The sequence below is a fragment of the Agelaius phoeniceus genome, chromosome 2 (genome assembly GCF_051311805.1).
Source record: "Agelaius phoeniceus isolate bAgePho1 chromosome 2, bAgePho1.hap1, whole genome shotgun sequence".
In the NCBI taxonomy this organism is placed as follows: domain Eukaryota; kingdom Metazoa; phylum Chordata; class Aves; order Passeriformes; family Icteridae; genus Agelaius; species Agelaius phoeniceus.
The window spans coordinates 4,032,258-4,057,770 of record NC_135266.1 but is presented as its reverse complement, the minus strand read 5'-3'; the positions used below and the strand labels follow the sequence as shown (position 1 = coordinate 4,057,770).

Below are 25,513 nucleotides of genomic sequence, written 5' to 3'. Positions count from 1 at the left end.
AACACAGCTTGACACGTTGCCACATCTCAGATGATAACTCTCCAATTTCCTTGCAGCAAGTGGGAAATTAATTCATTTATCTTAACCAGGGGTGACTGGGAGTTGTGCTCACATCACCTGGGTTTTGCTGAGGAATAAAGAGCACGTGGAGTTTCCATGGCTCAGCTAATATGTGGCAACTTGTCAAGCAGCCACAAACGTTACCATACATCTGCTTCCTTAATTCCCTACATGAAATGGTGGCAATGCTCTTCATGGTGTAAGGGCTGATGAAAATAAATTCACTCCTGTTTTTGCAATGGGTGAATTCAGAGGAAAATGCTGTGAGAAAATGAATGTCTGTTTTCAGGGCACAGTTTGAACAAGGCACAGTAAATAAATTGCAGAGCAGCACACTGAACAATGAGAAGGAAATGGTATTTCAAATATCTGCTCGTTTAAAAAAAAATTCTTTCTTTCTTATAGCTTGAATGAAGCAGTGGTCCTGTAGAAAAATATCATTATAATCATGTTTGTAAATATTATATATAAATTTCCTTGCTGCTAAACAACAAATTGAAAAGAAAGACCACACAAAACTTTATTATGACGCACCATGCTAAACACTACAGGGTTCACCACCAGTGTTTGTACCTTTATTTCCCCCCACACAGACTTCAGCCACTTGAGTTATTTTCAGAAATAGCCAGAAAAATTTGGAGGCAGCAGGAGGCACCATTTTGTATGGCAAATTTCAGCCAACAGTTAAATGCTTGGCAAACTTGTGAGGAACTGGAAACAAGGCTCCTAAGGAGAAGCTGCAGAAATAGGTGGAGCTCCAGCTCCTGACTACACGTGTTTAGCTGGTAGCCTGTGTCCTCAGCCCAGGTGCTGCTAGCTTTGATAATCTCAGTATTTTGGAAGCTTTCCTATGCAATTGTATGTGTGTAACCTGCCATATCTATTTATTGCTGTCAAGTAGAGCAGTCTGAGTGATTTTTCTTGTGCCTCACAGACAAGCTGTTGGTTTATTTTCTCTGTGTGCTGTTCAATCCATCACCTCTTTTCCAACCTCCTACAGATTCTGCCAACTGTGCGTGAAGATTCTGGCTTCTTTTCCTGCCATGCCATCAATTCTTATGGGGAGGATCGTGGAATAATTCAGCTCACTGTGCAAGGTAGGGAGAGGGCAACACAAGGGAAACACCCCACAGCTGTTGTAGGACAGAAGTGTAGAAATCTGCTGGGGGGAGGGAGGTTCTGATTCTTAATCAAATGTGTTCCTTATTCTCAAAGAAATGTGGAGTTGCATTAAGGTTCTCAGTCTTTCATTTTCCAGCATCACAGTTTATATCAAAATAAAAGATAAGCTTGAGTCCTTCTAGATCTATGCAAATTAATTAGAATTTTTTCTTAAATATAGTAGTTGACAATTGCCAAAGATACTTAAAACTAATATCCTCAGTAAGGACTGTGGACATGGAGGATTGAGGGAGAGCAGATTGCATTTGATCTTAAAGAACAAATGTGCTTCAAACCCAGGTCTGAAATAAAGCAAAAGTGATCTCACTTCATCTCTAGAGAAATGTTAAACCTACTGTGGAACTTGAAGCAAAGTATTTCAAATTTAATCAATCAAAATAAATTGTGAGCAGTTTGCACAATCCAAATTCTAGGAATTTGTGTTGCTTGGGGCTGGGGTTCCCCTCCCACAGGGCAGAAACAGCAAGTCCTGGAGAGGTGACAGTATTTGAGATGCAGGGCACAGGCAGGACTCAGCCACTGGCCACTGCTCCATGTGGTGCTGGTTCCTCCTGTGCCTCTGAGCCTGCTCACAACAAATTCCTACAACTTGCAGATTTCTCTCTCCCTGCCCTTGATTCCAAGTAGCAGCAGATTCCAGAGGATGCCTAAGGCAGCCCTGTTGAAAAATTCAGGTGGAGTTTGGGGATAGGTTCCCAGTTCCAGCACTGCTCATCTAAGCTGCCATGGCAATTTAAAGGGACATTAGAATGGGTCTGGGTGCTGGGTATTTACAACATAAATAGGCAGAAAGAGCTTTCAGAGGGATTTAATCGAATTATTCTGTTATTGAAGTAAGGCTTTTAAACACACTCAATGAGAAAGAAATTTTACTTTCTCTCTCCACCAAATCTAGCACTTTTGAGTTTAGTACTCATTTCTACAATCATATTTCTACAATTTTTGAGTAAAATCACTGATAGTAGTATCAGGGAAATGTGGTGTTCAAGGTAAAATATCTTTCCTGGGATGAAAGTCCAAGCTGGAGTGACTTTAGGAAATGCAACCAAGAAGGTTAAAGAGGAGCCAGTATTCAAGATTACACCAGTGACACCGAGCTGAAAAGTGCTGATACTTCCAGCAGGTGATTAACAGGATCAGGGTCCCTGTGAGCGCCCAGAGAAATGCCAGGAAGGCTGAGGCAGTGCCACGCTGGGTGCTGTGCCCCTGCTAAGAGGACGAGGTGTGTTCTGAGCAGAGCTGTGTGTGTGTGTTTGCCCAGAGCCCCCCGACCCCCCTGAGATAGAGATCCGGGAGGTGAGAGCTCGGAGCATCGCGCTCAGGTGGACCATGGGCTTTGATGGCAACAGCCCCATCACCGGCTACGACATCGAGTGCAAGAACAAGTCAGGTAGGGAACAATCCCAGTCATTCCCCTTGCTGCTCATTCCCCACCAAGCCTGTGCTGCAAAAGGTAATTCATAAATTGAAACTGCCTGATGGAATTTTTTTGTCGTGGTTTGTTTTATCTTCCACGGGAAGATTTATCTTCATTTGTCGTCCTTTTTGTTTGTTTTGTGGTAAAGATGGTAAATTTAGCAATTGCTACTTTTCCCTTGTACCACTTCATGCTATATTTACTGAGGCAAAAATTTTGTCATGTTTTCATTAGTAGAAAAAATGTTTTCAAGAGTGTTGAATCATCAGTCATCATTTTATCCCTGGTTTTGTAAATGAAATCAATAATGTACAGGAGAGATTGGTAATGTACCTGAAAGATGAGGAGTGGAAATTCTCCACTGAGGCTGAAGTCAGGGATTGCAGGTTTGGAGATGTGCATTGGGCAAGGATGCCTTCAAGGGATACACACACCTAAAAGTTTCTGGGCTCTCTTTTCTTTTTGATTGTTTTCCTTTCTTTCCAACCACCCACCCGCTCCAGAAAAGCTTTTGAAAATCATTCTTGCCTGATCGACTCCTTTCTCACACTAAAACATCTCTTGTATTTCTCAAATACAAGAATAAATATTTAAGAATGGTGTAACTCAGCACAACCCCATTTAGGATGACTGAGGTGCTTCATTGATGCAGTGACAAGAAGGGATTTCAGAGCTCTAAAAAATTCTTATTAGATTTAATTTGATGTTTTCAAGTGATAATGCAGAATGCAGCCAAAGATTAAGTGGGGGTCATCATGAACTTGCATTGAAAAATGATTTCTCTCTAATATGGAATGATAAATCAAGAGCAAGACAGCAAAAGCATCATCAGGTTGAATGGAAATATCAGGACTCAATATATTGATAAAGGTTAAAAAAATTAAAAAAAGGAAAAGAAGTGGGCAGCAGAATTGGTGTCAAAGAAAATATTTGTCTGTATCTGAAGAAAAATCCTGGAGGTCATGTCCTAACAAGAGCAGATTATCTTCTTCTTACTGCAAACAACAGAAATGTCAGTTTTTAAAGTCTGAGGCTGAATGTTTGGAGAAATTCAGATCAGGTCTTTGAAAATTCTTGCATACGAATTTTGTCATTAATTGAATCACTAAAGGTCATTAATGGAGAACTTACATGGGGTAGTTGGGGCAATTTAGAACTAAGAGGAAGAATTAAGAAAACTTCTCAGTTTCCAGGCATTAAAGGGGCAGAACCAAATTTAGATTATATATTCAAGGAACACTCTACCAAGACCAAATTGAAACTGTAAACTGCACAACTGTGTTTTGTGAGAATTTTCCACCTCTGCTGCCTTTCCAGAGAACTCAGGAATGAATTTAGATCAGATGCAAAATCGAGGCTCTCAAGCAGGAAAACTTTTCTGTTTCAGAGAAGGGGCAGGTTACCACAAAGAATGCATGGGCTGTATTTATACAGCCCTCACATATCCCATCATAAAATCATATAAATTAGGTTGGAAAAGACCTTTAAGATCATCAAGTCCAAAGTTATCTCAGCACTGCGGATGTCTACCCCATCAGACACAAAAGATACACTAATTACCCCAATGGAATTAGTTACTCCATGGAAGGAGCATGGAGTTTCCTGTCCTCTAGGTCCATCTGCCATCCCAGAGCACTATGAATACCAGGAACTTGGTGTTTCAGGATGTTTTGGTACTTAGAGACATCACCTGTCTATACAGACATGTACCCGTGGCACTCAGACCTGGCCCTTCATGGAAACCAGTCCTGTGCAGCCTGCAGACCTTCCCATCGGAGCTGTGCAAAGAGCTCCGGAGCCAGGAACGGGGATTTGGGGCCCTCATTTGTGCCTCTCTCGCCATCCTTTCCAATTTTTTAAGTCATTAGGGCAGTCTTAGGGACAAACTTTAAACAGCGCTGTTTAATTGCACTTTCTTATGCTCTGGTGTGAGGGGGCCACACCCGCGTCCCCGATGCTTTCGCAGAGTTGGGGGTTCCCAAAATCTTTGCCGGGATCCGCGGGGGTTCCGGCCGGGCGCGGGGCTGGTGCGGTACCAGCGATGGCCACCGGGTGGCAGCGCCAGAACACCGGGAACCGGCAGGCGTGTGAGGAAGGGGATGAGAAACTCGAGCCTTTGCCGGGAAACTCGAGTCCTTCCCATGCCCTCCTCATGTCCCAGCTGGGACAAAGCCGGCAGGAGCCGAGTTCACCGGGGCGGCAGCAGTGGCGGCGCCGCTCCCTCAGCGCCCGGCCCCGGCCCCGGCGGGCGGGGAGCCCTCGGCAGCGCCCTGCGGGCAGCAGGGAGCGAGCCCCGGCCCGGCCTCTGTGCCCGTGGCGCCGCAGAGGCCAGGGCAGAGCTGCAGGAGTCGGGGCCTCAGGCACCGGCCCGAGGCAGCTGCAGCAGCCGGCCCCGGCCTTGTGGCAGCGCAGGAGGCTCTCGTGGTGCCGCTTCTCCAGCCCGGCCGGGTGCCTGTGCATGGCCCCGGCCTTGCGCGCTGCCCCTGCCCCGCTCGGCTTCCCGTGCCCGGCAAATCGCCGAGGCCGCGCTCGGTGCCCCTGGCTGTGGCTGCTGAAGGCAGGGCCGAGCCCCGGTGCCCGGCAGAGCCCTGAGGGACACCCCTGCTCCCCGGGCTCCCGCCGCTCCTGGAGCCGCTGCCCACGAGTGCCCGGCCCGTCGGTGCGGCCAATTCCTGGTGCCCTGGGCAGCGCAGCCGGCAAAGCCAGGGCTCTGCACTGTGGGGCTGGGGCTGTCCTGTGGCAGCGTGGCCAAAGCCTCTCAGGGCTCTGGGCACAGCAGGGGCCCAAGGCTACAAGTGCGGGGCTGCTCCCAGCCAGTTCCTGGCTGCTCCACTGATGTTGGATTGCTGGGGTGGCCCACAATGTCGGGGCCCTTTGTGATGTGGGATGTGGTGGTGGTAGCCAGAGATCCTTGTGACATCAGGGAGCCCAGCCCTGGCTGAGGGTGTCTAAGGTCTCCTGCGGTGCCCAGTCGCAGGAGAGCCGCTCTCTGTGCAGGAAACAGGTCCTTGTGTCTGTCTGCGCTGCACGCCAATAGCGATAGAGGCTGATAGCAATAGACAAGGACGAGGCCGATAGCAAAAGATAACGACGAGGACAAAGCCAACTCCAACTCCTGGTCCCCAGCCCCTTGCTCAGCTGGCTGGAAGCCCACAGCAGGCAGTGGTCGGGGGCAGTGGGCAGGTCAGTCCTGCCACTGTCACAGACTGAGGAGGAGGAGGAGAGGGGCCTTTGCTGACATGGACCGCAAGTTTTCCCGGTTGGATGGTGACAGTGACAAGGAGCTTTCCCAGCGGGAAGAGGTGACAGTGACACAGAGGGCCCGACAGCAAGTACTGACAAACCGAGAAGTTTCCCGTTGGGGAGCCAGGAGGAGCCGAAAGCTGTACCAATGCCAGGTATGTGTGCGAGTTCAAGAGGTTTCCCAGTAGAGCAATGAGACACATGAAGAGCTCTATGAACGGAGAGAAACTGTCACAGTCCAGGAGCTGTACCAGTGGGAGGAAGACGGTGAGCTATACCAAGAGGTGTGCAAGTGGGAACAATGTGTCACAGCCCAAGAGATATCCCAGTGGGAAATAGATGGGAGTGAGCAGCAGGAGTTGGGATGGGAAGAAGACGAGAGATCCCATGACCTGTGCTTACAGAGAGATGTGAGTGTCTCAGGGGATTTCCAGTGGGACAATATGCAAGAGCCAGATCAGAGGGAAGGTGAGAGATACCGAGACCTCTCACTGTGTGATGTGCACTCCCCCATCTCTCGATGGGACAGTGTCCCAGAGCTCTCCCAGAGGAAAAGGTGTGAGGAATGAAGAACTCTCACCATGGGAACAAGATGTGTGCTCTCACATGTCCCAGTGGAAAGACAGCAGAGAATCAGAATTGTCCCAAGTAAGAGAGAGCAGTGACAAGGAGCTGTCACAAGGACTAGCTGCCAGAGCCCAAGAGCTGTGCCAGTGGCCAGCTATTAGTGACCAAAAGCTGTCCCAACAGGAGCAGCATGTGAGCAGTCAGGAGCTTTGCCAATGGAGAAAGGACATCAGCTCTAAGATCTGGGACAGAGCCTTGCGACCATTGAGTGAGAAGGAGCCCCAGCCCTGTCACCATGTAGGACCCAGCTCTCCCAGCCCCGTGGGCACAGCGCTGGCAGCAGAGGCAGTGCCTGCCCTGCCCAGCGCCTCTCCTGCCCCACAGAGCCTCACAGAGGCTGAGCTGGCAGCTGCTGCCCCGACCAGAGCTGATGAGAAGGAAGAGCTGCCCAAGACTCTCGCTCTGGAGGAGGTAAAGGCAGCAGCTCCTCTCTTCAGGGAGGAACTGCCATCACCAGGGACACAGAGCTCATCCAGTGTCCCCTCCGACACCCGGACCAGTAGCCAGGCTTCACTGTGCCAGGATCAGAACATCACTGAGGAGATCCTGATCCAGGAGCTGACAAACATCTACAAACTGATGGAGAAGCTGGAGGGAGAGTATGCCCTCCAACAACAGATGGGTGTACAAGAAACCCAGCGCAGCTCTCCCAGCCCCATTGGCATGGAGGTGGCAACAGAGGCAGTGCCTGCCCTGCCCGGTGCCTCCTCTGTCACAGGCAGTCCTTCAGAGTCTAAGCCAGCAGCTGTTGCCCCAGCTGGATGTGAGGAGAAGGAAGAGCTGCCCAAGCCTCTCACTCCTGAGGAGGGAAAGGGAGCAGCTACATCTCTTTTCATTGCAGAACTGCCATCACCAGGGACACAGAGCTCACCCAGTGTCCCTTCTGACACTCGGACCAGTAGCCAGGCTTCACTATGTCAGGATGAGATCACCAAAGAGATCCTGATCCAGGGACTGACAGACATCTACGAATTGATGGAGAAGCTGGAAGAAGAGTATGCCCTTCAACAACAGCTGGATGTAGAAGAAACCCAGCCCAGCTCTCCCAGCCCTGAGGGCACACCGGTGGCAGCAGAGGCAGTGCCTGCCCTGCCCAGCGCCTCTCCTGCCCCACAGAGTCCCATGGAGGCTGAGCCAGCAGCTGCTGCCCCAGATGGAGCAAATGAAAAGGAAGAGCTGCCCAAGCCTCTCACTCCTGAGGAGGCAAAGGCAGCAACTCCTCCTCTCTTCAGTGAGGAGCTGTCATCACCAGGGACACAGACCCCACCCAGTGTCCCCTCTGACACCCTGACCAGCAGCCAGGCTTCCCTATGTCAGGATCAGAACATCACTGAGGAGATCCTGTTCCAGGGACTGACCAGCAGCCAGGCTTCCCTATGTCAGGATCAGAACATCACTGAGGAGATCCTGTTCCAGGGACTGACCAGCAGCCAGGCTTCCCTATGTCAGGATCAGAACATCACTGAGGAGATCCTGTTCCAGGGACTGATGGTGTTCTTCATACTGAGGCAGAAGCTGGACGGAGAGTATGCCCTACAACAACAGATGGCTCTAGAAGAAACACAGCCCAGCTCTCCCAGCCCTTTGGGCACAGCAGTGGCAGCAGAGGCAGCGCATGCCCTGCCCAGCACCTCTCCTGCCCCACAGAGTCCCACGGACCAGAACATCAGCAGGGAGATCCTGAGCCAGGTGCTGCAGGAGGTCCAGGCACTGAAGCAGCAGATGGCTGACCTTCAACAGGGGTTGGCTGTAAAAGAATCAGTAGCCACAGCCAAAAGGGAAGAGAGCTCAGTGGCTGCCCTGCAGAGCACCTCTCCTGCCCCACAGAGTCCCACGGACCAGAACATCAACAGGGAGGTCCTGAGCCAGGTGCTGCAGGAGATCCAGGCACTGAAGCAGCAGCAGAAAGAAGCCTATGCCCTTCAGCAGTGGTTGGCTGTAGAAGTAGAATCAGTAGTCACAGCCAAAAGGGAAGAGAGCTCAGTGCCTGCCCTGCACAGCCCCCCCAGCCCCTGGCCTGGCCAGCTGGGCTTCCAGGCCCCCAGGGAGCAGCAGGAGGAGGCAGCAGTGGGGTCAGTGCAGGCAGTGGGGGAGAGGATGCATGACTGTGATGAGGAAATGAAATGGTGGCAATTCTTGGATGAACTGGAGCCTTTCCTGGTGAGAGATCCAGAGCTGTCCCAGGTGTCTGTCACAGGACACACCGGGAGGATTTCTTCGGCAGAGGGGATCCCAGAGCTTGCCCCTTGTGAGGCTTCTGTTGAGTGCCCGGCACAGGAGCCATGCAGCCAAGGGCCAGTGCCTGCCCCACACAGCCCCCCCAGCCCCTGGCCTGCTCAGCTGAGAGCCCAGGCCCCCAGCAAGCAGCAGCAGGAGGGGGCAGCATCAGCAGCAGTGTGGGCAGTGCAAGAGAGCCAGGAGGGCACCTTGGCTGGGGAGGACAAAGAGTGGGAAGATGACATCGAGCCAGAGCTTTCCCAGTGGGAAAATAAGGAAGAGGCAGAGGTGTCCCATGGAGAAATGAGCGACTCCCAAGAAGTGTCCCAGGGGGAAGAGTGCCCTGAGCAGGAGCTGTCCCAGGAAGAGCTCTCTGACTGGGAAGAGCACACAGAGGAAGATGTGTCCCAGGGAGAAGACACAAGTCCCCATGAGCACTCTGACTGGGAAAAATACTTCCCTGAGCAAGAACTGTCCCAGGGGGAAGTCAGTGGCTCCCAAAACCTCTCAGACTGGGAAGAGTACACGGGGCAAGGGCTGATTGGAGGAGATGTCAGCAGCTGGTCAGAACATTCTGACGGAGGAGAATCCATTGGCCAAGACCCTTCCCAAAGGGAAGCCTGCATTGGCCAAGACATGTCGAGAGGGAGTGGCAGCAGACCCTCAGGACTCTCCAGTTCAGAAGATGACAGCTGTGAGGAGCTCATGCAGGAGAACTGTGAAGATGAGAGTGACCATGGCGTCTGGACTAAGCCCTCCTTCTTCCCGGAGGAGCAAGAAGAGTGGGATGAGGTGAGCATCCTAGAGCTGCTCCCAGAAGAAGACAGAGAACAAAAGTGGAGAGTTTTTGCAGCAGTGCCCATCCCTCGTGAGGCCTGGGTTGAGCAGGAGGCACCGGAGCCGCACAGCCCGGGGCCGCTCCGTGCCTTGCTCATGCCCCTGAAACGCCAAGCCCCTGTGGGACGTGTGGCTTCTCTTCCCTCCCAGAAGCCAGAGGCAGGGAGGGAGAGCTGGACGCCTGCCCCACACAGCCCCCCCAGGCCCTGGCCCCCCTGGCTGGGTGACCAGGCTCACCACGGGCAGCCGGCTCCTCTCAGGCAGCGTCCCTCCCGCTTCAGGCGGGCACTGCCGGGGCTGTTCCGCTGTCCCTGCATGAGGCCGCAGCCAGAGGAGTAAAACAGACAAGGAAGAAGATTTACAAGAAAAAAGAAGACAGAAGATGAAGGAGATGAGGAAAAAAACACTGCTGTCTCTCTGGCATTGAGTTCCTCTCTACAGCAGATGTGAAAACCGTTTAAAAGGTTTTCTGTTATTAATAGTAATAAAATAGTTATAAAAATAGTAAGACAAATTAGAGCAATAGGAATTAGGACAATCAGAGTTAGGACAATAAAGGATAATAAAAAAACAAAGAATTATGAATGTTCCGATGCTTTCCTCAAAGAAGCATGGGTCGCTAACAAAGGATTAACTCTTAAAAGCAATACCCTGTTGCATATTCATACTTCATACATGATTCAAAAATTCTTTTCAAACAATGGGTTTTTTTCAAAAATTCTTCTCAAAGCATGTTTTCTGGTTATTGTCAGCTTCCCCCCTCATCTTGTAAATCATTCATCTTGGTCCCTCAAAGTCTGGTTCTTCTCAATAAGGAGGCAGTAATTCTTAGCTTGAGATTTTGGTGTCTTGTTGTTGTTATCTCTGTGCGAAGAATTTCTTGATTATCTTATCTATCCCTTGAGCTAGTTAGAAAAGTATCTTACATCGCAGAGTTTCTATTTTAATATTATGTTGTAGCTTAAAACCATATTGGATTCACAGACAACCCCAACGTCTGGGAGAAATGATGCATCTGATTCCATTGATAGAAGGCTAATTAATTACTGTATTATACTATATTATTCAATAATATATTATACGATATTACATTACATCTAAACTGAAACTGCACAAGCACTCAACTCCACTGAACAGAATCTTGTGAATGTCTGCTGACCGACAGTCTACACACATGCTTGGCCCTGATGAGCCAAGGAAACAAAACACCATCACTGGGTAAACAATCTCCATATTGCATTCTACTTTGGCACAAACACAGCAAATAAGATAAGGATTGTTTCTTCTTTCTCTGAGGTTCCTTGCTGCGATTCCCAGACAATATCCTTGGGAAGTTGTGCCTTGCTTTTCTCTGTGAAGACAAATGTTGCCACAAAACTGTATTTAAAACACTACTTGAAAGGATTAATACAGCATCACTTTCTAACAAAACACATATAATACTCATTTTAATATTTGCGAAAAGCCCATCATATAATACACATTTTTCACAGCAGAGGAAGCAGCTGGGCCGGAGTCTCTGGCTGTGCTTTCTCTGCCTGCCTCGGCTCCTTGATGCTTGGGGCTGGAACGGGACGGCCCCGCTGCCGCCGGTGCTGCTGCTCTGGTGTGGGAGCAGCAGCTGTTGGGTTCGGCTGGAGGGGCTGAAAGATTGCTGCTGCAGCTCCTCCAAGGCAGGGAAGGGAAAAGCTTTGGCATGGGCCAGCAAAGCCAAGCAAGCCCAGCAAAACAGAATCGTGCAGAGCCAGGAACAGCTGGGCAGTGAGGCTTGGGAAATGGCCGGGCAAAGAGCCCAAAGCTCCCCCCTTCCCCGCCCCACACACACCCGGCCCCGGGCCTGGAAGGTGCAGCAGCCATTTCTTGGGCACAAAGCAGAGGCTCCTGGAACGGACTCTCAGCATAATCCACCCCAAGACAAAGAGGATGAAGACAATGAGGACGATGACAAAGCAGATGAAGACCACAAAGATGAAGACTAAGAAGACAGAGAGAACAAGAATGATTTAAAAATACATATAACGAGAATAGTAATAGGAATGGCTGGATGGATGGCCCAAGGAGTGATGGTGAACGGTGCTGGCAGCCAGTCACCAGTGGTGTTCCTCGTGGGTCTGTACTGGGACCAGTTCTAGTTAATGTTTTTATAGAGGACATGGATGAGGGCATGGAGTCCTTCATTAGTAAATTTGCAGATGACACTAAGCTGGGAGCTCGTGTTGATCTATTGGAAGGAAGGAGGGCTCTGCAGAGAGACTTAGATCTGGTGGATGTATGGGCAGAGTCCAACAGCATGAAGTTTAAATGCGGGGTGCGGAGGTTTAGGGACATCACACCATAACCAGTATGATCCAGTGAAGCCCAAATTTATTATCCCTAAAAAGACTATATTTATAAGAAATCTCCACTGTCCACACGTCTCTAGCTAATACATGATTGGTTAATCCTCGCTGTTCACACGTCTAAAATAGAATGCTGATAGGATCACCAAATTTTTCACGCATCTTGCTGTGGTCGTCTGGCCCACCCATGGCTCACTTTTTTCTCACTTTCCCAAGCTTGCTAAAAAACTTGCTGAGTCCTGATGACTCTTCTTCTTGTATCTTTTTCAGGGATATATCGACCCCATTTCTGAATATGTCCATTATTCATTGTTTGTGTGTTGTGTTGTGTTATTATATGTTTTAGTTGCATTAAGTACAACTTAATGCAACTGGTTTACCCCAGTTCCCCCCTGTTAGAATGGTTCTGCCCCTGCTGCCTCCTCCTGTCCTTTTAATGTCAATCTCCCTACCCCCTCCCCCTGTTCCCCAAAAGTGGCTGAACCCTTCCCTTAACCCCTCCCCGGTGTCCTGTCCTTCACTAGACAGCCCATCCCGTCCCTCTAGAAACTTCTACCGAGGGCATTGAGTGATAGGTTTAGGCACCGGGGCCCCTCCCTTGGGTGGCCCTTATTGGTCCCCTACCTGCCCATTTCCCTGATCCCCACTTCCTCCTGTGTCCCCATTGGCAGGCAGGCAAACCCCTCCCTGGTTTACCCCCCCCGCTTTATAAAACCCTGCAGACGTCATTCTGGGTTGTCTCCAGCTGGCTGGTCTGCCTGGGTGAGGAATCACTTCAGAGCTCCAGAATAAACCTGGACTTTACCCCCAACTGGAGTCCCCTCTCCTTTTTCCACCGACATCGTACTAATGGCTCATGTAAAAGGTGACAGCCTTAGCCACTCTCCCGACCCCCCGAGGAACAGCAGAGTGTCCCACACTGCCTGCAGTGCCAGAGCAAGCCAGGGTGACTCTGAGCACACACTCAGAGAGGCACTGCAGCGTTTGTGAACGTGTCCATTGTCCATTACTACAAGCAGGCTGGATTGCGCATCGGCTGAATATGGCCATGGTCTTGCAAGAACTCCTCAGTCTGCAAAAAACTCTCAGCATTTAATAAGTCTAAGTGCTGAGTTCTACATGTCGGCCACAAAAATCCCCTACAACATTACAAGCTGGGGACAGTGTGGCTGGACAGTATTCAAGTGGAAACGGACCTGGGGATGCTGGTCAACAGCCGGCTGAATATGAGCTGGCAGTGAGCCTTGGTGGCCAAGAAGGCCAATGGCATCCTGGCCTGCATGGGAATTGTGTGGCCAGCAGGAGCAGGGAGCTCATCCTTCCCCTGCACTGGGCACTGGTGAGGCTGTACCTTGAGTGCTGTGCCCAGTTCTGGGCCCCTCACTTCAGGAAGGATGTGGAGATGCTTGAGCACATCCAGAGGAGGCAACAAGGCTGGTGAGGGGCTTGGAACACAAGCCCTGTGAGGAACGTTTGAAGGAGCTGGGGTTGTTTAGCCTGGAGGAGACTTAGAGGTGACCTTATTGCTCTCTACACCTTCCTGAAGGGAGGCTGCAGACAGGTGGGGTTGGTCTCTTCCACCAGGCAGCACTGACAGAACCAGAGGACACAGCCTCCAGCTACGTCAGGGAAGGTAGAGATTGGACATTAGGAAGAAATTTTTCACTGAAAGAATAATAAAGTACTGGAATGCTCTTCCCAGGGAGGTGGTAGAATCACCATCTCTGGATGTGTTTATTCTGTGATTCTGTGTGATTATGAATACCTGTGTGATCAGGTACTTGGTGTTTCAGGATGTTTTGGTACTTAGAGACATCACCTGTCTGTACAGACATGTACCTGTGGCACTCAGACCTGGCCCTTCATGGAAACCAGTCCTGTGCAGCCTGCAGACCTTCCCATCGGAGCTGTGCAAAGAGCTCCGGAGACAGGAACGGGGATTTGGGGCCCTCATTTGTGCCTCTCTCGCCATCCTTTTCAATTTTTTAAGTCATTAGGGCAGTCTTAGGGACAAACTTTAAACAGCACTGTTTAATTGCACTTTCTTATGCTCTGGTGTGAGGGGGCCACACCCGGGTCCCCGATGCTTTCGTAGAATTGGGGGTTCCCAAAATCTTTGCCGGGATCCGCGGGGGTTCCGGCCGGGCGCGGGGCTGGTGCGGTACCAGCGATGGCCACCGGGTGGCAGCGCCAGAACACCGGGAACCGGCAGGGGTGTGTGGAAGGGGACGAGAAACTCGAGCCTTTGCCGGGAAACTCGAGTCCTTCCCGTGCCCTCCTCATGTCCCAGCTGGGACAAAGCCGGCAGGAGCAGAATTCACCAGCTCTTTAAGGGGCGCAGAGCCCAGTCGCAGGAGAGCCGCTCTCTGTGCAGGAAGCAGCTCCCTGTGTCTGCACTGGATGCCAATAGCAATAAACGATGATAGCAACAGACGAGGACGAGGCCGATAGCAAAAGATAACGACGAGGACAAAGCCAACTCCAACTCCCAGTCCCCAGCCCCTTACCCAGCTGGCTGGAAGCCCACAGCAGGCAGTGGTCGGGGGCAGTGGGCAGGTCAGTCCTGCCACTGTCACAGACTGAGGAGGAGGAGAGGGGCCTTTGCCAACACGGAGCGCAAGTTTTCCCGGTTGGAAGGTGACAGTGACAAGGAGCTTTCCCAGCAGGAAGATGTGCCAGGGAGAGACAGGAACCAACTACAAGTACTGATAGACCAAGAAGTTTCCCGTCGGGGAGCCAGGAGGAGCCGAAAGCTGTACCAATGCCAGGTATGTGTGCGAGTTCAAGAGGTTTCCCAGTAGAGCAATGAGACACATGAGGAGCTCTATGAATGGAGAGAAACTGTCACAGTCCAGGAGCTGTACCAGTGGGAGGAAGACGGTGAGCTATACCAAGAGGTGTGCAAGTGGGAACAATGTGTCACAGCCCAAGAGATATCCCAGTGGGAATAGATGGGAGTGAGCAGCAGGACTTGGGATGGGAAGAAGACGAGAGATCCCATGAGCTGTGCTTACAGAGAGATGTGAGTGTCTCTGGGGATTTCCAGTGGGACAATATGCAAGAGCCAGATCAGAGGGAAGGTGAGAGATACCAAGACCTCTCACTGTGTGATGTGCACTCCCCCATCTCTCGATGGGACAGTGTCCCAGAGCTTTCCCAGAGGAAAAGGTGAGAGGAATGAAGAACTCTCACCATGGGAATAAGATGTGTGCTCTCACATGTCCCAATGGAAAGACAGCAGAGAATCAGAATTGTCCCAAGTAAGAGAGAGCAGTGACAAGGAGCTGTCACAAGGACTAGCTGCCAGAGCCCAAGAGCTGTGCCAGTGGCCAGCTATTAGTGACCGAAAGCTGTCCCAACAGGAGCAGCATGTGAGCAGTCAGGAGCTGTGCCTTTCCCTCCTCAGGAGTGAGAGGCTTGGGCAGCTCTTCCTTCTCCTCACATCCAGCTGGGGCAGCAGCTGCTGGCTTAGACTCTGAAGGACTGCCTGTGACAGAGGAGGCACCGGGCAGGGCAGGCACTGCCTCTGTTGCCACCTCCATGCCAATGGGGCTGGGAGAGCTGCGCTGGGTTTCTTGTACACCCATCTGTTGTTGGAGGGCATACTCTCCCTCCAGCTTCTCCATCAGTTTGTAGATGTTTGTCAGCTCCTGGATCAGGATCTCCTCAGTGATGTTCTGATCCTGGCACAGTGAAGCCTGGCTACTGGTCCGGGTGTCGGAGGGGACACTGGATGAGCTCTGTGTCCCTGGTGATGGCAGTTCCTCCCTGAAGAGAGGAGCTGCTGCCTTTACCTCCTCCAGAGCGAGAGTCTTGGGCAGCTCTTCCTTCTCATCAGCTCTGGTCGGGGCAGCAGCTGCCAGCTCAGCCTTTGTGAGGCTCTGTGGGGCAGGAGAGGCACTGGGAAGGGCAGGCGCTGCCTCTGCTGCCACCAGGGAGCAGCAGGGCAGGAGATCTTTTCTCCTTTTTAATGCCTATATTAAAAGCTTTGAGCTCAAGGTTGGGATGCTCGATGGGTCCACAGTCTCACCGTCATTGCTCACAGGAATGGCTCAGCAGAGGAGGAATGTGCAGCTTTGTCCCCTGAAGGGCAGAGCTGGGGGTCCCATCCTCACAAGAGGAGAGGGGGTGTACCCTGTGTTATCACCTTTGTGTTTGCCGTCCCCAGGTCCTGGCTCCAGCTGAGGTCTTTGCTTAGAGTGAGGGGTAACAAAGGGTCTCAGCGTCTCTGCAGACTCTGTACTTTGTTCCTCACGTCCAGACATCACTTTGATCTCTTAATTCCGTGTTGGCTCGTTGTTTTGGGGGTTTTTTGGTAAGTTTGGTGGGCTGGCTTTCCCATGGCATGCTGGCTCCAAAGTTATTTTGCATACCCTCCAATGTCCCCTCCTTTCACTGTCTGAGAAGGGTCATCCTTGGCAGCAGGCAGGGTGGTGCTGACAAAGGAGGAATTCTTAACCTTCAAGGACAGGTAGTTAACGAAAACCACCAGTGATTACAATAACAAACCGTTAGAGCTCCACCCTGGCAGCAACTGGTCCAACCTGTTCACTCTGCAACTTTTTAAAAAAAAGGGTAACCTTTTTTTGCTCATAACAGTTTGCACACAGAACATCCAGCAGAAGGATCTTGCTGCTGAGCCTGTGGCTGAAGCCTTGGCCCCTCTGCTCCCCTGTCCCTGCCCAGGGCTGCTCAGCAGAGAGCAGCTGTGGGGTCACTTCTGGAGTCTGTACAACTCCTACACGACACAGCGCTTGGGGCTGGCAGGGACCTTACAGCTCATGTGGTTCCAGCTGATTATCTCCTGCTCTGTGTGTGTGTCTCTCTCTCTGACAGGTGTTTCCTCTTTCTTTCTCTCTCCTTTCTCACATTCTTGAGAAATAAAATCTGTGTTGTTGAATAAAATCTGTCTGTTGCTTTCCCATGGTCTCATTTGCCTCCTAATCAGGGTTGTATTTGAAACAACCATATGAAAAGTAAAGCCCAGGAACCCAACACAGCATAGGGACAAGATCCAAAAACCAGAAACATGGGAGTGGTAACAATATATAGTCTTGGGGGTGGAACATTCTAGAGAAAATACCATATATGGAACACAAGTAACCAACAGGGGAGTAGAACTTGGATTAATTAACAAAACTCCAAAGGCTCTTGGAAGGAGATTTCAGGCTTGCCCTGAGTTAGATGAATGTTTCCTAGGACTTGATGCTAAGGTTTGGGGTCATAGGGGTGAAGTCTGGCTGACTTTGTGTTTCAGTCAGGCTGTTTCCCCCAGGGTCAGTGCTGAGTAGCTGTGGCAGGAGTTTGGTCTTGGCATTTCCATTTTGCAGGGTGTTTCTCCAGGACTGATTTTTTTTTTTTCTGGGATAACTTTCAGAGAATTACAGAATCCGTGATGGTAGAAAAGGTCTCCCAGCACATCAAGTCCAAACTGTGCCCAATGCCCATCTTGTCACCCAGCCCAGAGCACTGAGTGCTATGCCCAGGCCTTTCTTGGATACCTCCTGGGATGGGGGCTCTACCACTACCTTGGGCAGCTGCTTCCAATGTTTAACTACCTTTTCCATGAAGAAATTCCTGCTGATATCCAAGCTGACCATCCCCTGGCCCAGGCTGAGGCTGTGTTCCCTCATGCTGTCATTTGTTGCTGAGGAAAACAGCCCAGTCCCCACCTGGCTGCACCTCCTGTCAGGGAGCTGTGGAGAGCAGTGAGGTCTCCCATGGGCTATTCCTGTTCATTAACTCCACTTCCTTTTTTTTTTTAACACAACCAACATTCTCACTGAGTGAAGATCCCTTTGGGGCAGCAACTCACATTTTTGAGCAGTCGTTCCAATGCCTAAAAAACTGGGGAATCTTTTCTGCTCTCAGCACCTCCTCAAAGAGGAGCTATTTCTGTGGATTTGCTGATGACCCCAGAGCTAAGATCCAGTTGTTCTCAGCAGCACTCTTGGAGCAGTTGGGAATGCTGCTGGCAATGTTGGGAATGTCAAGGAAGGGGAGGGATCACTGAATTTGCTTGGAGCAAAATGCGTGTTCTGGATTAACACAGCAGTGGCATGAAACAGTTTATTACCCACATTAACACCACCATTTATTTGTCTGTTTCTATTGATATTTCTTATCAAACAGACTCTTGGGATTCTGTCCAGAGAACCAGAGATGTTTCCCCTCAGCTAAACCAAGCCACCATCATCGACCTGCACCCGTCCTCCACCTACAACATCCGCATGTACGCCAAGAACCGCATCGGCAAGAGCGAGGCCAGCAACGAGCTCACCATCACCACTGATGAAGCAGGTATGACCTGGCTTTGCAACCTCTAAATCCTGTGGGAATCATCTCTCTTTGATGTCAGGAATCATTGCATGAAATGCTGTTTATATGGCTGCAGCTGTATCAAAATACTGAGTTATTCCCAGGGAACATCGTGAGTTTTGCAACTTCATTGTGCAGGGCTGTAATTAAAGCTGTTCAGTGGCATCTAGTGGTCAAAGAAGACATTGTGCTCCAAATTTTCAGCTTGTGGTGTTGGGAATAACATACCTGTATCTACAGTGAGGCAACTCAACCAGCAACATCCTGGGTTTAGTGGTGGTGCCTCCCCCGTGGGTATTGTGGCTTTCATTATATGTTTAGATATTAATGTAGGTAACTCATTTAAATTTATCCCTTTTGAGAATGTTGATCCACATGAATCAACTCTTCATTTGAATATTCCCTCACTCAATCCAACCTTCATATGAATATTACCTCGCTCAACCTTCCCACCATTTATTTTTCTGGTCTCTATTTAAGTCTCTTGGCTGTCACTTGTTAGTGTCATCCCCCTGATCTTTGTTCTGTTGTATTACAGAATCACAGAACCATTTAAGTTGGAAAAGACCTCCAAGGTCATCAAGTCTGATCTTTGTTTTTACCTTTAACCTTTTATTCTCCTGCATCAGCACCAGGAGTACTGTGTGGGCATTTTCCCTTTGCTGGTTGGAGCCACTCTCGTGTACAACGAATTTCTGCCTTCCTTTACCTTATGCTAAGTCAGCACTGCTTGCTTCTTTGGGGATTTAGAGATGACAACGTGTGGTGACAGTGTCCCAGCAGTGGAAATTCCCTTTCTCTTTCAAGATTTATGTTGGTCTTGGATTTGACCACCCAGAGACTGATTTTTAGTTCACCTCCTATGAACACAACTGTGTAATTCCCACTTAATTTCTCTGGGAATTTCCTACAATGAAAACAGAGTCCTTGCCCACAGGACAACATGGTTTTGGTTCTGAGGGACTTTGTGAGTAGGAACAGCACACAAGGGCTCACAGTGGAAAGTAGAATAAGCTGGAGACAACATAAGTTGCATTTCTTTTATCATTCCAGCAGAAGAAAAGCATGCAGTGAACAGATTTAACAGTGAATAGTTTTTTTGAAAAAGACTTATTTTTTGATCAGAAATTTTCTCTTCCTTTGTGCAAAGAAAATGTGAAATCACTAGAGAAAAGACACTATCCATTCTTCCAGCCAGAGTCATCTATAACCCCAAAATGCCCATCCTTCCCTGTGCAAAATAGAGGGCTGGCTCTTGGATCTGCTCTCTTATTCACCCATGCTTGGAATGGTTTTTACTTGCCAAGTTTTTCCTGACTGGTAATTAAGTTGTCAGGATCAGCAGCTGCCCTTGGAATAAAAAAACAGCTTCCCCATGAGCAGGGTGGAACCTTAACATCACATTTTATTCAGTTCTTTGTAACCAGGCTTCAGAATAAATGATCCTTTTGTGGCTGTCTTTTTGAGGAGCTGTTGGTTGGTAGAAAAAGACCAGCAGTGTGGAACTGTATTCAAAAGTCACTGATCTACCTAGGGAAGGACTGGGAGGGAGGAGGTCAGGCTTAGGCAGAGTTTGTGATGTTTTTCTCCTGGGTTTTTATTTCAGGGGATGCACAAAGTGTAGGTACATCAATTTTTATTTTTTTTTTTGATCGCTGTTTACTTCTGTTCCCTGCTTTTACAGCAGGCAGTGGGGAACAGCATGGGTGCAGGGGATGAGAGACAAGTTAATGAGCAGGGAGCAAAATAAAGGTCCAAGAAATACAAGATAAAAACCAAGCAACTTGGAAAGGGGGGCAGATTCTGTATCACATATTGCAAAGAAATATCTCTATTAAAAAGAAACCTGTAAAAGGTCTCTGTGGCAAAAAGATAGGTAAGGATGGAACAACTTCAAAGCTTGCAGACCACATCTTTCTTTCCATACAACCCCAATTAGCTCATGTGTTGGAAAATAGATGCCAGTACACACTTGCTCCAATGCCTGTCAGAGAAAAAAAAAAAGCATTATGGCCATTGCCTAATACTGAAATCAATAGAGGAAATGGGGATATCTGGGTTTTCTTTATGTCCTTGCCACAAACTCTGTATGACATTAAGTATGTAAAACAAATGACTTCTTATTTAACATCTCCCTATGGTGTGCTGGGAGCACTTAACTATTCAGGTCTGTGGAAAAAAAAGTAAAAAATTGGGGTCTTTTGAGGAAAAGTCAGGTTTTTTGGGGGCAGATTTTAAACCCCACTTTTAGGATCAAATGCTTGCCTCAAATTCCACTACATTATAAGGTACCCCTGAGGAGTGGCATTCATTTCTGTCAACAGCAGGACAGAATCAAGGTCAGGCTTCAAAAAATTCGTAGAGATCTCGTTTTTGCCAGTGGACTTTTTCCTCTTCTCCTTCTTTTGTATTAATACAAGAAGAATGAAAATAAACTTCTTTCAAGCTTTGGAAATTTCCCATATGAAGGACAGTCAGAAATGGCAGAGAATAGGGCATATTTAATAACTTAAACATATTAAAAGCTGTATTCTGCATCTCTGCTTTCATCACTTAAAGCAAAATGTTCTGGTTCCTTTCACCACAGCTGTCATTTATTGCTGCTCCACCTCTAACAGCCCCATCTCACCCTTTTCATTGCTTTCCTTCCTTTGTCCTGCTATTAAACTTAATTTAATACCTTTCACTGAGGATGTATTCTGCATCAGGGGAACCCTCTGCAGCAGCTCAAGGTGGCTCCATCCCTCTCCTCAGATCTTTCCTTTGCAGTGATTTACCTCACTGAGCAAGCAATTTACTGCACATCTCTGTTCAATCCCAGCTGATCCTGATCTGCTTTGTAGCTGCCCAGCTGACAAGGAGGTTTCTTCTTTTTTCATTCACATTTAAAGCCTCCTGCACACCTTTAGAACCATGTTGATGGTCCATGAAAGTTTTCCTGGCTCAGGCAGGAGTTGAAAAAAGGTTTTCCCACCTAGAAGTTATTTTTTTGTCTGATTTCCAGGCTGGAACTCTTACTGGGGAGGGGGAGAGTGTAACATGTGAAGGATTTTGTGTAAAATATCTGATATTGGACTGAACGTGCTCAGTTTCCAATGAACAAAGGGGATCCCACTGGAAAATTTGCAACAAGTTGAAAGCAGGATTAGGAACTCCTGGCTCACTTGCTTTAAAGGGGTTCTGCTGCTTTTCTGTCTGGATTAGGAGCTTCTGGCTCACCTGCTTTGAGTGAACTCTGCTGCTTTTCCATCACCCACAGGGTTGTGACGGCTGAGAATTCTTCTTGCCTATCTCCAGATAGGCAGAAATGTCACTGTGAGAGTATCTCTAGCCAAGAAAACCACTATTATTCATTTTACTCTATTAATTTCATTTACCAGCTTGATATGTTTTGGCCCATGTATTTTGCTGTTAGCCAGAGATGACATCTGAATGCAGGAGATTCCCGGCCCTGCTTTTGTTTGGTGAAGTTTTCCATGTGGCACTGACTCCAACCTCCATGATGCTGGGGTGTAAAGGTGGTGAAATGCTGAATTTTATGTAAAATGTTGAATTCCTTGGCCTGTGAGGGCCACTTTTGATGCATTTTCCTTCTCTTTCCAGCCCCTGATGGTCCACCTCAGGATGTGCAGCTTGAGCCCATATCTTCCCAGAGCATCAGAGTCACCTGGAAGGTAAATACTCACACATCCATGGATCAGATAGGCTCTGTCAGTATTTGGATGCTTTCAGGGGAGTTTTGTAACAACTGTGCCTTGGTGGTTTCATTTAGGAGAGACATTCCAGATGCCTTTGCCAAGATATTGTAAAATATTTGCCACTGAAAGGAGCACCATGCAAAGAAAGCCTTCCACTGGAGAGTAAAAGTAGCAGCTGCTTGCATTTCCTTCTTCTTTCTGATTTCAGAGATAAGGCCACATGTTTAGGAAATGAACACTCACAAAATTTCACTGTGGCTCTGGGCAAAACTTTCCCAGAAACCAGTGGAACCAATGGGATCTTCTTCCTATTGCAATAGACTTTGGGACAGATTTTTGCTGCATAGAGAATCTCATTATAGTCCATGAGAACTGATTAAGAGTAATTAATATAAAAATATCATCAGCTGGTATAATTAAAAGATCTGGCATGTTGTGTGACTCAATTTTTCTGGGTTTTTCCCACTATTTTGCCAATAAAAGAAAGTTTTTTATCATGCTTTGGTATGATACCAGAGGTACTTAAACCATGTTTTACATGGTGTTGTGAGATATACTGCTTGTATGTTGTTTTGATAATTCCATGTATTTACAGTTCTGTAATTGTAAATATATGGAATTAAATATGTAATGTTAAGAGCTGAAGTGGCATAATAATAATAATAATAATAATAATAATGATTAATTTCTATATGGATGTTAATTACTCCTGCAAATGTGGGTGATGTGGATTTTGTCCTTTTATATGGATTATTCATAAAGTCGGGAGCAATGAGGTTCTGCTTATTAACCAAATAACCATGGGTGATTGGTTATTTATTGCACAATAATGAATATATTGTAGGTTTAAGCCATTTAGTTAAAAGGCAGGTTCAGAACCTCTTCTGAATCTGCAATGCTGATGTTTGGATCTTATCCACATCTTAAATTTATAGCAGTGTTGCTTTTCCAAATGCTTTCCAAAACCAAAAGCTGTGTGGTCACAGATTTACCTGGAGTGAAACACAAGAATGAATTTAAAGACATGGATTTAAATCCAGCACACAGTCAGTAGAGCAAAGGGAGTAGTTTTGAAGCCATGCAGGGGTGCACAGTGATTCTCAACAACTGAAATAAATTCTTAATAGTTTTTTTCCTTTTTAAAACCACTTAAGAGCTGTGACTCTCTGATCAAATCAACTATAATCTTCAAGCTTCTGCACCTGAATTTGTTTTTATGGATTTATGGAGAGGCAGGTTGAAAGGCTTTGTTTGCTTTTTCAGAAAGTTCACTTTGGGGGATGTTTTTAAAAGCAGCAAGAGAAGATGGGCACCAGTGGCCCATTGCTGGAATTCATAGCTGCTGTTTGTGAAGTTCTGCCATTAAATTTGATAGATGCAGATGTGAACAGGCAGCTACAGGACAAACAGAATTCCCACCCCTACATTTCAATAACGGCCTAAAATGTAGTTCAATTTGTGCTTCAAGGACACTTCAAGTAAAACTGAGTGTGTCCTGGGCTCTGGGTGTTGTCTGATATTGAAGGATATCAAATGAGGTGCTGGGGTTGTGTTCTCAAGATTGTGTTTGGAATTTGATTTGAGGATTCTTGTCAAGCAAAGTTCAGTACCTAATATAACAAGATTTTCACAGAAATGAGTTATATATTGAATACATACTTCATGAGCCTGGTCTCATGAGCTGAAGGGAGAGATGGATTTTCACAATTTGGAATGAGCTTAAGGTGAAGTCCCTGGGCAAGGTTAGAGCATATGTGGTCCTACCTTTACTGGAAGAGTTATTTCCTGAATGACAATTTCTAAGCTGATTAAAAAATCTTCTCTTCCCTACTAAGAAGTCCCAAACCAGGAGCGAGCCACTTTACTTTCCTTGACTTACTGCAGTTTTCTCCAGGTCAGAGCAGTTTTGGTTCATTACTCAAAAAAGAACTTTAAGATGGTCCTACATACATAATCCAGTTTGGTTCCATGTTGAATCCTAACTTTTGGTTAGGTATCTAGATTGCTGTGCAGAAGGCACTTCTTCAGTGTCTAATAAAATGCAATTAAGAATAAAGAAGAGATCAGTCCTATGTTGTCATGGAAGCCAAAACACAAGAAAAGAGCCTGACTTTGGTAGTTTTTATTTTGGAGGCATGTGGAGCTTTGGCCATGAAAGGCTATGATGACATTGAACAAACAGGAGTGTGGTGAAAACCAGGGTTGTATTTAAAGCTGGCAAACTTTATTAAAACACAGTGTCAATAACAGCAAAAGGAGCAGGGAATACCACATTGATTATCTTTCATTTTCTATTAAATCCCATTTCTGCAGCTTGCTGCAGCTGTAAATCTTCATTTAAAGTTTTGTCTCAGTCCACTCTTAGAAAATCCCAGTTAAGCAAAGTTGTTGGTCTGTGATTTGTTTAATCCAATATCTCTGTGTCCACATAAGACTTTGGGTTTCAGACTGAGCTGATAAATAAAACTCAGCACTTTTTGGTAGTTTAAACTGGTGCAGAGATAATGGGAATTAAAGAGGAATACTCATTTAGAAAAGAGCATAAAAATATTCTTTTTTTCCATGTAGTACTTTACATTAGGTAAATGAACCCATTAAATTTAGACACAGGGAATTTTCCTTTTCCTCTTATTCCTATTTACACACACACAAAACTATAGAATGTCATACTTTATGAAAGTCATTGATACCCTGTTTTAAAATATTGAATTCTGTGGGAAAAGCTGAAAGTGTATGGATTGAAACTCATTTTTCATAATGTTCTATGGCTACTGACAAGGTTCACAATCGTTTTCCCCAAGAACACTAAGTTGTTTCACTCAATTTTCTACCAAAAATGTGTCTATACACCAGAAGGAATATTTATCAAATGAGTCATGTGTGCAAAAAGTCAACTCAAAAATGAAGTTTTCAGGTCATGGTAACAAGGAACATTAGAATTTCTGTGAAGCAGAACATTTCAATGTTTTGTCCTGAAGTGACTTGGAGTTTTTTTATATTGTATAATGTTTACAAGTGGGGTGAAAAAAAAAAAGTAAAATTTTAATATTTTATTCAAAGAAAAAAAAAATCTCTTGACTTAAAACAATTATGAAGAAGTTAAAGAAAATTTCAAAGTTTGTCATTTTATTCCAATTTAAAGTGAGAAAGTATAATTGTAGAATTCCCAATGAAGAGGCTGCTGTGGCTGCTTTGTTCAACCTGTTTGTGTGGAAGTGAATTTGTTGTCAGTCAGGATGGGCAGAGGGATGGAGCAGCTCTGCTGGGAGGAAAGGCTGGCACAGCTGGGATTGTTCACCTGCACAGGAGAAGCTTTGGGCTGAGCTCAGGGTGGCCTTGCAGGGCCTGCAGGAGCCCCAGGAAAGCTGGAGAGAGACAATTTCCAGGGCATGCAGGGACAGCACCCAGGGAATGGCTGCCAGTGCCAGAGGGCAGGGCTGGGTGGGATCTTGGCAATGAGGAATTGTTCCCTGGCAGGGTGGGCAGGGCTGGGATGGAATTCCACCCCTGGATCCCTGGCAGTGCCCAAGGCCAGGTTGGACACTGGGGACATTGGAGCAGCCAGGGACAGTGGA

At 47.6% G+C, this 25,513-nt stretch overlaps 1 protein-coding gene across 3 annotated transcripts in view; it reads left to right on the top strand.

Moving 5' to 3' along the window:
- Positions 1 to 25,513, top strand: part of DSCAM (DS cell adhesion molecule) — a 471,885-nt gene that overhangs the window by 350,747 nt on the left and 95,625 nt on the right. For all 3 annotated transcript variants that reach the window (XM_077170965.1, XM_077170975.1, XM_077170984.1), the window contains exons 13-16: positions 1,061 to 1,157; positions 2,504 to 2,632; positions 18,055 to 18,222; positions 21,844 to 21,914. In XM_077170965.1, the coding sequence (XP_077027080.1) occupies positions 1,061 to 1,157; positions 2,504 to 2,632; positions 18,055 to 18,222; positions 21,844 to 21,914 (465 nt within the window). The remainder of the gene's footprint in view (positions 1 to 1,060; positions 1,158 to 2,503; positions 2,633 to 18,054; positions 18,223 to 21,843; positions 21,915 to 25,513) is intronic.